The sequence below is a fragment of the Buteo buteo genome, chromosome 11 (genome assembly GCF_964188355.1).
Source record: "Buteo buteo chromosome 11, bButBut1.hap1.1, whole genome shotgun sequence".
NCBI classification, from domain to species: Eukaryota; Metazoa; Chordata; class Aves; order Accipitriformes; family Accipitridae; genus Buteo; species Buteo buteo.
The window spans coordinates 15,156,845-15,170,441 of NC_134181.1; the positions used below are offsets into that span (position 1 = coordinate 15,156,845).

Consider the following 13,597-nt stretch of genomic DNA (forward strand, 5'->3'; position numbering starts at 1 on the left):
CATTAAGTTACAGCTTAATTTCACATTTACTTCAGAAGTTTAAGTTAATAAAGGAAAAAAAAAGCCCCCAAACACTATCAAAACGCACAAGGTATTATTACCCAATTAAAACACAGATGTGTACACTCTAAACATGCCTAAAAAAATTTTCATTTTTGTGGAAGAACAGGTGTGTCTGTGCATATTCTTTAACTAGAAGTTACTGGAGAATATGAACATGCCTGCTTATATGTATTGGTATATGTAAATAATGTGCTGAACTAAAAATCTCTGCTTTGCAGTATGTTGACAGAATGGGTGACAACTGTATTAAAATCATTAAGTGCCATAAAGCCTAAGGAAAAGTAAAGGTAACTTTCCTCTATTTACATTACACATTTTCCTCTATTTACATTACAGACTGACCAACCAGTAGGAAAAAAAAAAGTATTTAAAAAACAAAATTAAAAATGTTATTTACAATTTTTAATTGTAGTTATACAACTTCAGTATATATGTATAACCTAATTATCATTTAGTATTTATGTATAACCTAATTTTATACAAAAAAGTTAGATATAGTCAGTTTTATTTCTTTACTACATGGAAATGGAAAACCAAACCTGACAAGGTTTGTGCTTCTGTTCATAAGTTTTTCATTCAGGTAGAGAAACCCTCTATCATTTGGTATTCAGATTTGTTTGTGAAGTTAGCATTACTACTGTACTAGAGTAAATGGAATACATCTACTGCTTAGCTATAGCAATTTAGCGATTACAATATAAATATGAGTACAAGTACCAACGCTAATGAGTTTGCAATTAACTTTTCATGATTTTTTAGTGCTAGTTACATGAAGCTGTAAGTCAAGGAACCACTCTTTCCAGTAACTTCCTCCTCTGAAAAATTTAAGCAAAAAAGGACTTCATATATTACAAACAAGCTAATTTGTGTTTGCAAATTTTTAAGAAATTTGCTTATAACAGAGGTTGTGAATTTATTCTGCTTTTCAAATAGGTCTTTCAAATTTTAATATGTATTTACTGGAACTATTTAGTAAAGCAGACAATAAACAACTGCACACAACATAATGAAAGGGGTTTAAAGGCTTAATTATTAAAATTACTATAGAAAAAATCCATATGTATTAATTTAAAAGCATCACTTAAATGGAAAAATTTTAAATTAGATTTATGCCAAATAGTTATGCTTCTGAATAGGCGGAGCAGGTGGGACTATTCCTCTGGTTTTTAGCACTTCAAACATGAGTTGTCAGACAGAAAAATCTGTTTATTTTCAGAAGAGAGGGAACAATATTGTTTCAAGCAATCGAAGATGACCACCAGTGTGAAGAGTGCTTTCACAACCCATTTTTACATTCATGCTTTCTCAACAAAACACTGTTTAGGGCAGAACCAATTTACTTCTCACCTATATTAAGTTATTGATTCCCATAAAAATATCATATTAGTATCCACCAGTGTATATAATTACATAAGTATATAATTAAAAATTTCAAAAGGAGTAGCTTTTGAGCCACTTCATAACAGCATTTTTTAAATTAAAACTGCTAAGCAGATAGCACAGGTGATGGGCTCTTTTAGAAATATTGGGAAAAACTTAAGTTAAAATAGCTGTTTCTCTTCTCTAAAGATCTCTACTCATTCTTTAATTCTCTTTGTGAGGTAAACTATGAGTAAGAAAAGTGGCACTGGCAAAAGTAGACCAATCTCAGCAGCAGCAGATCCAGCTAATTTGAGCAACTCTGGTTTCATCTTATGAGCAGGAACTTCCTGTGGTATTGAACACTGTGCAGGAACAAGTGGAGGAATAGAGGTAACAAGATCATGTCACACAGAGCATTTTTAATTGGAGATAACAAATCTGTAAGTAGTAAAAAAAGGTAATAAAAACAAACAAAACTTTACAGACATAGATTGAGGTCCTCCAAAATATATCCTTTGTATTTTATATGATACATTCTATGCCTCCATTATTTGCTCTAAGCTCTCAGGTAAGCTCTGTTATCAGAGCTTAAAACAGTTAAGAAATTAAAAAAATATATCTGTTCAAGGAATGAAACAGTGACATGGCATTACCAAATACTTGTTTTGGGAAAAAACATAAGGGAGGGAGCAAAACCAGAGAGAACAAATTGACTTCAAATACACCCCCACCACCTTCCCCCCAGTTTTAAAATACCACTCAAGGTTAAGTTTTAAAAGGCCAGATAATTTGTTTGCAAACCTAATGAGTCTGGTTATTTTAATAGAGAATAAATGCAGCTCTATTGCATAAAATAAGCTTTGATGATAACATTATATGCAGTGAGGCTACCAGCTTCCATCAAGAGGAAACTCACCAAAAATATAATCAGGTAGTCTGACATCAAGCATTACAATGTCTTCAGAATTCAGGTTTAAATGATTACAACAGAAATACTACCTGTGATTTGAATGAGTAGTTTTCAATAAGAAAACTATCTACATTTATGTGTTTAAACTAAGAAGTAGGAAGGAAAAAGAAAACACATTGTAAATGTTCTGGTACATCAGATTTCTAGATTCCCAAAGCAAAATGTAAGAAAATTAACCATCAGAAATAAGTAAAGAGACCAGCAATTAGCTTATAGCAAGCTATTTGACTAAAGATTTTTCCACTTTAGTTTTTCCCAAAATCAATTTTTTTTTCCTTCATTTTATAGAAACAGTTCCAGAAATATCTGCAAATATACATACCATGTGCTAGTGTTCAACACAAGACAGGTTGTAAAAGCAGTATTTTCAAACTTTGCAATCACATAACCAAATAAGCCACAGAATACTTAATACCTTAGCTATTTTCCATAGAATTCAAGGATACATTGACAGATGTACAGTATGAAGTTACAGTATGATTCAGAGGCCAAGGTACTTTGTCTCATACATTTGAATATTTTAAAAATATGTGCAGGGCCATGGCCTGATTTCTTGGTAGAAGACCTGTAACTTTAAGTGCACACATATTTATTGTTTATTAATAATCCTTTTTTTCTGAGTAATTAAGTACTACAATTTTGGCTTAGAAAGACAGCATTAGCCCTAAATGAACATCTGACATTTTAGGATCTTTTAAATAGAAACAATCAAGTTACCTAATTAGGAAAAAAAAAAAATTACATGTAGTAAAATAATTGCTATCCTAAAAATTTCAACTTTAGATAAAGCACTCTTGATACACCTAGGAGAGCTTATGTTAAGACAGTCTAATCAGTGTTCACCTAGTGACCCATGCTAAATTTAAATACTTTGGACCAAGCTGAAGTTTATCTGAAAATGCTGACTGTGATGCCAACAACAATGGCATAAACAAAGCATGTTTGTCTATTGTCTAGCTTTAAATAGATGATCTGTATTGGTACCCATCTCTACATCATTTCTGGGTGGTCTTTATCAAGTTTCCAGCTATAATACTTTTTCTCTATGGTTCAGTTCATGTGTTTCAGTTGTAAAATCTTCAGTGTAATAACCATATTGCAAATAGTGTTTACTCAGTTGAACAGCATCCTCTCCATCTCTTGACTAACACACCTGAAACACATTTCTGAGAAACACTGAATTCACTTCTACTTTGAATTGAGTGGGCTAATGCAAAGAGAAGTTGCTTTTTATCTCCTTCACTATGAGTCAAAAGAGTTAAATCCTGTACAAATACTTCTTTTCTTAAGCCACGTGATATAAATTTTTCAGTCTAAGGATATTACATTTTTAAGACAGGCCTCTTACTTGAGGAGCCTGCTTTGGAAATGCTCACCTGGACTGTCATGCTCTATAAAATACACCTGAAGTTGATCTGTTCAGACAAGCCTATTAATATTAGCTTCAAAATTATTTTCTTAAGCTGGCTGTTAAAAAGAACTAATGACAAATATGAGTATGTATTACCAGACACCCAGTAGTCCTATTCTAACAAGGGTCACCACATTTTCTCCTCATCTTTCAGTCTATCTCAGGGCATGTACAAACAGTGACATTGATGGGAGGTAGGCTGACTAGACCGTTTCCAGACATCCCTTCCAGTCTCAGCCATTCTGTGAACTAGATACTTCTCCCTGGAGCAACACACGCTTAACACACATGCAGAAGACCATTGAAAGTTTTGTATTTACTTTATCTTTACCTGTAAAGCACACGTAGACCCTTTGGTACAAGTTTTATACTGCAAATTTTCGTGTGGATTATATAATATTTAATCCCTAACTGAAAATTACTTACTGAATTAAAAATTAGAAGCAGCTAAGATTTCTACGTGAGGATGCTTTATTTCAAAACAGCAGCAGCATTACTATCTGAAACAGCGTAGCTTACGTCTCACCAAGAAAGATTAGTATTATCTTTGTTTCTGGTTACTGGATTTTTGGATTATAAAAATCTTACACAGTTAGCCCTTCATGAAGCACTGTTAGGGATTAAAAACATCTTATGAACATGTTCTATGTAATGAAATTGTAACAATTCAACTTCATTTTACCCAGAGCTGGAGAAGCATGCCAATTAAAAGCTCCGTTTTGAGGGTTTAATATCAGCAGGTTGAAAACGAGTTGGGCAATAAACTAGCAAAAAGATGCTCAGCCCTGAGAGGAGTTTTGTTTTTTTTTTTTAAAGTCAAGCACACTTTAAATCTCCTAAGCTGTTTATAATGATAGAGTTGCCAAAAATAGCCCAGCTAAAAAAATCACGGAATTGGCTGCATCTGTTACACAATAAAAAGAGCCCCAAAACATTGCAGAATATTAGAAAAAGGTCTTAAAAAAAACCCCAAATCAACAAGTAAAGATGGCATATTCTGGAGGTTTGCTTTTTATTTGTATAAAAAAAACCCCACTGCATCCATTTTAGGTACAACTGTATATTCACATCCATGAATAGTAGCATTGCCTGCGAGTAAATACTCTGAATTTTTCAGTCAAAATGCACCACAGTAGCATCAAATATCGTGATTCCTAAGTCTTTTGGACAACAGGATTTCAGCATACAGACTATTTTCCTGCACCCTCATCAATTCCTCCCTCCTAATTAATATGATTCTAATGTGTACCAGGACCTATTTATTCTTAATGAGGTTTTATTCCAACTCAGAAATGGTAGTGCAGGTGAATACTGAGTCACAAGAATCCTCTCCTCTTCACTAGCTCTACCTGAGCCAACCAAAAATAACAGCCTCCACTGACTCCATTGAGAAATAACACAGTATGAATCGCACTCCTCTCTTTGCTGGTGTAGTAAGGCTGCAACGCCCCAGCTATGCTAACAAAGAGCAGAGCTAAACAAACAGGAGAAGCATTTAGCAGTCTTCTGTAAAGTCTATCCAGGCTGCACAGAGCGAGACACAGGACTAGATGTGGGCATACTACAGTAATACCAGCACCTTATTTTGGCCCTGTTTGGCAGAGTGTATTTAGAATCACAGTACTATCAGTACCATATAGACAGTTACATACAGGTTGTTTTTTTCGTTTTGCCTTTTTTTCTTTTTTTTAATTTATATCAGCTGACTACTTCTATGAGTCACTCGTCCAACTCTGTGCAGACTAACACAAATTAAAGGAGATGTGGTGAGAACACCGAACAGGTATTTTTTGGAAGAGGCACAATGAGACTCAAGGTGCAATTTCATGCAGGCAGGCTACAACTGCTGCTACTAGAAGAGGAGTCAACCTTCTCTCTGTGCTTACATTGGCTCCGGCAATCCTGAAGCTTCATGGCAAGTTGGATCAGCTTAATAACTCAAGTGAAAATTAACTGTGTTCCCCACCAGCCCCAGTTCCTGAACAGCTACTATAGCTGATGTGAGTGAACTGCCATAAACGTGCAGACAGGATGAAACAATTGGTGACTTCATTTTGGCAGTAGGCAGTCTTGGAATAACACATCAGTCATGAAATATCAGATATCATCGATAAGGTATGATTTTTCAGCAACATATGTGTTCTTCACAGTTGGTCCAATTTTCATAGGGACAGCAGAAAAAAAATTTACCATTCCCATCTTAGAAGCAAAAAATTATTTTAAAGAAAATAATTCTATGGTAATATTTCCACCAGTTTTCTTCTCAAAATGAATTATTTTCATTAAAATTTTCCTTGGGTTGCTGTAACACAACACATATTTCAGCCTGAGGTGTTACTATCCTTGCTGTTACAAGCAAATGAAAGTCAGGATCTTTCTATGGGGAGTGCTTCACAGAAGCTTCTATTCACATCTTGAGATATGAATACAGTTGTGAATCTATAAAAGCTCCTGGCACTCCCCATACAAAGATCCTGACTTTCAGTTCTATTTAATAGAGGAACTTCCATATATCACTAGCAGTAACTGCAACTCTCTGGACATTCTTTAGGCTATTAGTGGTCATACCACTGTTAGCAGTTGTGTACTCTTGCTAAAATTGATCAGTCTGTGATTGATCTAAGTGACTTAGACTTCCCACCTTAACCTGCCTGTGAGTTTAGATTTCAATATATTCATCTTAAAATGATACCTTGAATGCTCATCTACACTGCCCATGCCACTAACACAAAATTCCAAAGGATTTATAGAACTAAGTGTGGTAGAATTGGTTATTACATGACACTGATTATGGTAAGCAACCATATATTTAATTTTCCTGTTGGAATTACCACTTGACAGCTTCATGCAGCAATGTGCCAGAACTGAATATTAAGGTCTGACTACGCACTAAAGCAATTAACTTAATCCCCAACATTTATAAGCATCTTAATTAAATTTATGGACTCTTTCCTCTCTCATTCCTATGCTACTGAATAGGAAAAAAATAAGCTCTCTTTCAAAAACTACCATATATGAATTGATGTACATTGTACATCTAGCAGAAGATAAAGCATTCCAGAATTCATTTAGTGTGTGAAGAAATTCAGTTTAGCACAATATTTAAATGTGCTTGGAGGTATGAGCCAGGTATGTAAGTGATAAATAGATTCATCACGGTAATTGAAGGCTAGATTGCATTTGCGTATTTTACAAAAAAAACCCAAACAAAACAAAGCCACCACCAACAAAGGAAGAATACAGTTTATCTACCATAAGAAAAGTTGCCTCCGATACTCATTTGTGAACACTGAATTATAAATAGGTTATAGGATTGCTCATATAGTCATAGAAGAATAAAGTCTCACATGCTATTTTCTCAATCAGTGATAGCATTAACTACAACAAAATAGAATGAAGTCATATTGCAATCTTTAAGAAACAAATTATAAGTCCAGTCTTGAAAACATTCTTCAGAATGAACGATAAAACTATTTTCAGACTCAAGGTGAAGAAAATGCAGCTCTGCTTCTGATTCAGCTGCAAACTGAATACTAGAGTACTGCATCACAAAGAACAGGAAACAGTGCTTTAACGGTGAACACAAAATTATTCAGAACAAGCATCAGTTCTGATTAAATTATAATCAAGAAGTAGAAAACGTTATTAGGTTATTCATTTTGGCAGTTATTTTTTAAAACCCAGTATTTTCAAATTGTAGATATTAAAATAATAATTTTTTTTTTAAAATCAGAAGTAGCAATATATATACACTGAATACAACATTCCAGAACCAACTCTTTACAACCATCCATGAAATTTACCAAAATATTAGAAGGAAATTGCAATACATTACATTGTATACTTCATGGTAATTATTATAGGAAGGTATTTAACACTTTTATGACTTACCAGCAGTGAAGTCATTATTTAAATCTATAAATGCATGAGAGTGTGGTATATACATTTTACTTTGAGTTTCCAATGCAGCATGCCATGATAAGTTCCTACAGACAAAAATAAAAAGCAACACATTTAATCAATGCTTAGGGACTGTTAGTCATGACAATATACCTTTAAAAAAATAATTGTGAAACCTGAAATAAAATTGAACAGAAAGCATATTCTCCTAATGCTAAACTAAAATTACTACTTAGCTTACAATATACTAAGTAACTAGAGTTAATTGCTTGAAAGTTTCTGTGAAGGATGATTCATAACACAGGGGCTTCAATTAGATTTTACTAACTTTCTAGAGCAACTGTTTTTGTACATAGAAAATTATCACTACCCATAAAGTGAAATTTAGTGCCTAGACTTCAACTGTAAATCTTGAGACACTGAGCACTGTCCTCCCTGGTTTCTTCAAGTAGTTTTACTATCAGTACTTCTGAAATCTACTGTAGGATTAATAAAGATGGGCAAAAATGGACATAATCACATGCTGTTAAAGCAGTTCATGCCCGCTGCATGTAAATGGACTTTATTTTCAGTCACATAAAATCAATACAAGAATTAAACTCTCATATTATGATGGACTACAGGCTAATTATGTCATTTCCCAAGCAGGTGATACTTTATTTATAAACATACGTGCACTGCTGGGTTCTGTTCTAAGAATGACTGAACTTCCAGCAAACTTCCTTATTAGCAGCACATTGAAATACAACAAATCCTTCAAAAGTCATTGCCGTTGAATCATCAGATATGTTACTTTCAGAATCCTTAGCTGATACACTCAGAAAAATCTCAATATGCACTATACAACGCACTATACAATAGCAGTGATATTACTACTGGAATGATGTTGTTTATTCCATTGACATTACATACATATTACTAAAGTCCTTATGTTCCGTGACTCATTTTACAGTAAGAAAAAAAAATACGCTTCTGATTACTTTCCAGAGATCATAACTCTTAGAAATGTTAAAAAGAATCACTTAATCTTAAGGATTAATTAAATATTTTCTATAGTTTTTTTCTATGTATTCAGTTTTTAAGATAGCCAAGAAAGTTAGTTATACAGCTGTAGTATAAATTTTAAAACATTTTGGATTAAAAAAATAGAAAAATGCTTTTCTAAGCAGTTGACAAAGCTGTTTTCCACATACAAGACATTGCTTATGCTGTTACCTATAACAGTCTTATTTTGAGCTCTAATGAGTAAGTTTATTTGTGTCCTAATGGTACTGAAAGGATTTCTTCAACAAAATGAAATCACTCCCACTTTTCAGTATCTTCAAAAGCTCATAAAATTTTTCAATATATAATCATTGCAAGGTGTTCAGAAACACCCTTGTGGATTTGAAATCTCTGTTCCATAATCCATCAATTTAAATAAAAGTAATAATGATAAAATTCAAGTTGGGATTAATGACCAAAAACGTATTGCCAAGCAGGGTATATTTTGCATTTACAGATTTAGATGTTACCCTACATCACTTCTGAATGATCTCTGAGGAAAGGAAAATAGCCAGTTAGAAACAACAGGTACAGATTTGTTAAACTCACTGATGGGGTGGGCAGGGGAGAATGCCTTATTTAAAAATTCCTTAAGGGCCATGGAGATGCACAATAGAAAGCTGATATATTGTTGCAATAGAAACAGAGTAATCATCTCATTGATTTCTCCAGTGGTAACAGACCTCTTTTGAAACAATAGCTAAAGAAAGCCACATAGGAATGCAAAGACTTCCTAACACAATCTTTGTTTTAAAATACACTTAAGTATTGATTGTATGCAAACCAAAACAGCTATGACACCAACACCTGGATTTCTCCTGAAACACACCAAGCTGCAAGTTACTATGTTACTGTTACTAAATAACATTCAAGACAGTGCTACCAAGTTTCACTTACAAGCAGCAAAGTAACAAGTTAGAAGATGCAAACTTCTTCAAACGATTAACTTAAAGGTCTAATCCTCTAAGAAAACACAAGCCCAGTTCCTAATTTTTCCAGTTATTCATTGGAAATTATTCATTATCAAAAGAAAATAGTTCTAAATGAAAATGTCAAAAAAGTGGTTTTCATATCATCAGAAAACTAAGAATAATGTATTTATTTTGACTTTATAATCCAACTCACATCCTAAAAATAATTTCTGCTATCTTTTGAGCACTTTCTTTGACAATTGAGAGAAAAATCTCTAAATCAGGGAAAGAGTTCTAATTTAAGTATCCTTCTTTTGAGGCTTCTTTTAAAAAGAATGCCCGAACCCTTACAAAAAGTCAAGGACTGAATGAATGCTAAGTTCAGTTTGGCAAAAGTCACAGGAAAAGATGTACAGACCCATATTTTTAGTTTTTTTTAAAAAAAAAGGTCACCCTGTTCAATAACGAAACTTTCAATAACTCAGTGTCACACCAATTTGTGTCCTTGAATATACAATCCTAACAGCTCTCAAAAGCCAAAGCTTTCTTTTTCTTTATCAGAATACAAACTACAAAAGCAGTATCAGGTAAACTGAATATGAACTGTCCCTCTCTAAGGTCCAATAGTGTTTTTAACAAATAACTTAAAACTTATTTTCAAAAGAGAGATTTGAAGTTCTTTGGCATCTTGCCCAATATTAGAGAAATTGCTGTTTCCTAATTGTTTGTTTAGAGACTGGTTTTTCCGAGTCAGTAGAGATCCATTCTTTTGTTATGCTTTGATTTCAGCATTCATACCCAAAACAGTTGAACAAAAATAATACTTTGCATAGTCCTTCCTAATCATTTAAATAGGCCATTAAAATAATCATTTTTATCCCAGTATTTGCTAGCCATTCCCATTCTAGAAATTTCAGGGCTAGCAGAAACTTTAATAATGAAACTTAGTCCCCTTTACTGCAACCTCATAAGACTTTAGTCAAATTCCATTTGCCAAAGAGTGGCCTTAGTCACTCCTTAACACAAAAGATGTGAAACAGAGAACATCACTTGCATGCACACTTATATTGCTACTTAAAAGTCACCTCTGCCTTATGTCTCTTTATGAATCTCAATAAGTAGATGAAATAGTTTCCTTAATATATAGCTCAATACCCTTACACTTTGCACTTCCCGAACTTTTGATTTCCCATGTTGTCTAAACTTCCCATTACAATCAATTTCCTAGATGAGAGCTGAATTTTTTTTAAGTTTACCTCAAACTCCTGCACATTTTCCTTTTGCCATCCCATATATTTTAAGATCTGTTCCAGTCCTTCTCACATCATCAACCTGTCACTTCATCTATTAGACTAAACGCAGCTTAAATTCTACAGACGCTACTTAAAAACTTTGGTTTGTATTTCTACACAGCACAGAATGCCATAATACATATTATAATAATAAATATCAAAGTGTACTCAATAAAGCAGACCATAACTGTTCCAAGAAACAATTATCAAATAACAGGGGTTTTGTTTTCTCAGCTCTCATGGAATGTCTACTTCCTCTATAAAACAACACTTCAAAAATTAGATGCAGAGTGGCATAGAATACACAGGGAAATGAGAGAATATTCATATGTTTGCACAGTTCCAGCTAAACATGAGTCTTAAGTCTCTTTAGGAAGAGCAGAAGTGATGCACAATGAATAAGTTATCAAAATTCATGCTAATAAACAAACCTTTAGCTTACCCGCCTAACAATATCTGTGGCTTACTTGAATCACTTGTGACACCAAAGATGTCAGGAATCAAGTCTCCATTAAAGCTGAAAATGCAAAACAGTTTCAGTATCACCTTAGTCATTACAGCAGTTGAAATTAAGTATTCTTAAGTTAACCTGTATTTGGTCAGCATTTTCCCACCAAGCAATGAAGAATTTTCAGCTGTGTAGTCTTTTCCGAATTTTGGCTCTTGTCTGAGCTGCTTGTAGTAGTATGCTTCTTTCAGTATTTTACACTACACCATGCAATTGATTTTCCAGCTATATATCCCCCCTCTCTTTTGTTCAGCATTTCCCACAGAGGGAAGTGCACTGTGAAAGGGATATTTGCTCAGTCTGATAAGCCAGTAAGGTTTTTGTTTTACAAAATTCACCAAAACATGAATGGCTGTTTTTCTGCATAATACAGAGTACTGAAATTAAAAAATTAAAAGCTTATTTAGTTACCATTGCCAGGATGATATAATATATAAAATTAGTAAAGATGACTGTTATGTTTCATCATCTTTTGTTAGACCAGTTGACATTACACAAACCACCCTGTTCTTAAAAGATAAAGAGCACATTTCAAATTTTAGCATTAAAATATACTTAAGTTGCTCTTAGTTACCATTATAAATGTTGTTTCCCAAAAAATGTGGGTCATACTTACTCCATTACTAGAGGCTCATCAAGAAAAGTCTTATTTAACATAGTTTTATGGTTAAGATCTGAAAACAGAAAGTATTAATTTGATTCAGTTACCAATATGTTAAGACATTTGCATTTTTAACTTCAACAGAATTCTTCTTCTATTCATTTACAACCATCAATTTTACAATTAAAAAAAAAATAATCAGCCACCACTGAACATAAACAGCTAAACGGCTTCCTGAAATTATGCAGAAAAGGTGAGTTACAGTGAAAATGCTGAATCTTCTTCTCTCTCCACTAAACTCTTCAACAAATTATTCTAAATAGATCTTGGTGAAACCTATTTCTATGTATGACTGCAATCACAGACACATGAAATCTGAAATAGTTGGGTTGTAGACAGTTTAAAAACTTAACATTGTACAAGAGATCTCTCTTTAATGCTTTGTCACTGTAAAAATCATTCTTAATCATATACATTGAGTGTTTGAAATGGGGATTAGAGGTAGATTGCATAAATGGGAAGCAAGGATTTTAAGTCCTAATCGGGTTATCACCTCTCAGACTTCACTTTTAATTGTAATCCAAACTCCTTGCCACATCATCTCCATTTCTGTCATCTCTCCAGGTTTCTCTTCTTTCCAGTTTCCACATTTTATATGACAGTACCCTTCTACTGACCTGTCACACTTCCATTACCCAAGTAGGCACCACATAACTTCCCAGTAGCCTCACTACATACCAACCATTACCTGAATTTTTAACGTTTGACTGCTTTTCTAAGCCCCACATGCTCATTTGTGCCTCTCCCAATATTCGTTTATTTAGAAGCAAGACAGCATAAATTAATCCAAATCCTTCACATTCTTCCCAATACTAGAGATAACTCCTATTCACTTTATACTTGATGCAGTGCACTTTCCCAGGTTGCTTGTTTCACCTCTGATTAAAGCCAGAAGCAAGGCCATCACTTGCCTCACTTGTAACTATTTTATAACACAGTTGTTTGGAATAGTAATTATTCTTCAGTAGTTTTTGTGGACTTAAAGAGTATCTTCTTTTGCTTTTCTGTCCTTCTTCAAACCCTAAACTCTTCCCAAAACCCTTTCCTAGCAAAGTCAGCAGAGACTTCAAGAGTTCACAAAGTCCATAACTCTACCCTAAGACAGAATCAGCTATACCTAGAACACTGCTAAAAGACTCTTGAAAACTCAATTCTAAAGCTCCTGAAAACTTCCAGTGACAGACTTTAGACACTTCTCTCCCAAAAGCTACTTTAGTGTGTCACTGTCTTTTAAGAATTTGGTTTAACACAAGTAAGGGTGTTATATTACTGTTGGTAAAGTTAGGTATGATATTTTGAAAGTTTATGCACTAAACTTTACACTAGGTTCTCTGTGCATTTTAAATTCAAAATACGTCTTTTGAGATAATCTTTGTGAAGCTGACATGAATAATGGGGAAGTCAGGAGAAGTAGCTCTTCAGTTAGTAGGTTACTGTCAAACTATATATTGTTTGGTTATGCCTGTTGCATGAAA

General features: G+C 33.7%; 1 protein-coding gene across 2 annotated transcripts in view; it reads right to left on the minus strand.

Annotated features, from left to right (window-relative positions):
- The window catches only part of ITFG1 (integrin alpha FG-GAP repeat containing 1), a 94,106-nt gene that overhangs the window by 74,868 nt on the left and 5,641 nt on the right, over positions 1–13,597 (minus strand). For both annotated transcript variants that reach the window (XM_075040180.1, XM_075040179.1), the window contains exons 4-6: positions 12,078–12,135; positions 11,396–11,470; positions 7,698–7,792 (exon numbers count right to left, since the gene is read on the minus strand). In XM_075040180.1, coding sequence (XP_074896281.1) covers positions 7,698–7,792; positions 11,396–11,470; positions 12,078–12,135 — 228 coding nt within the window. The remainder of the gene's footprint in view (positions 1–7,697; positions 7,793–11,395; positions 11,471–12,077; positions 12,136–13,597) is intronic.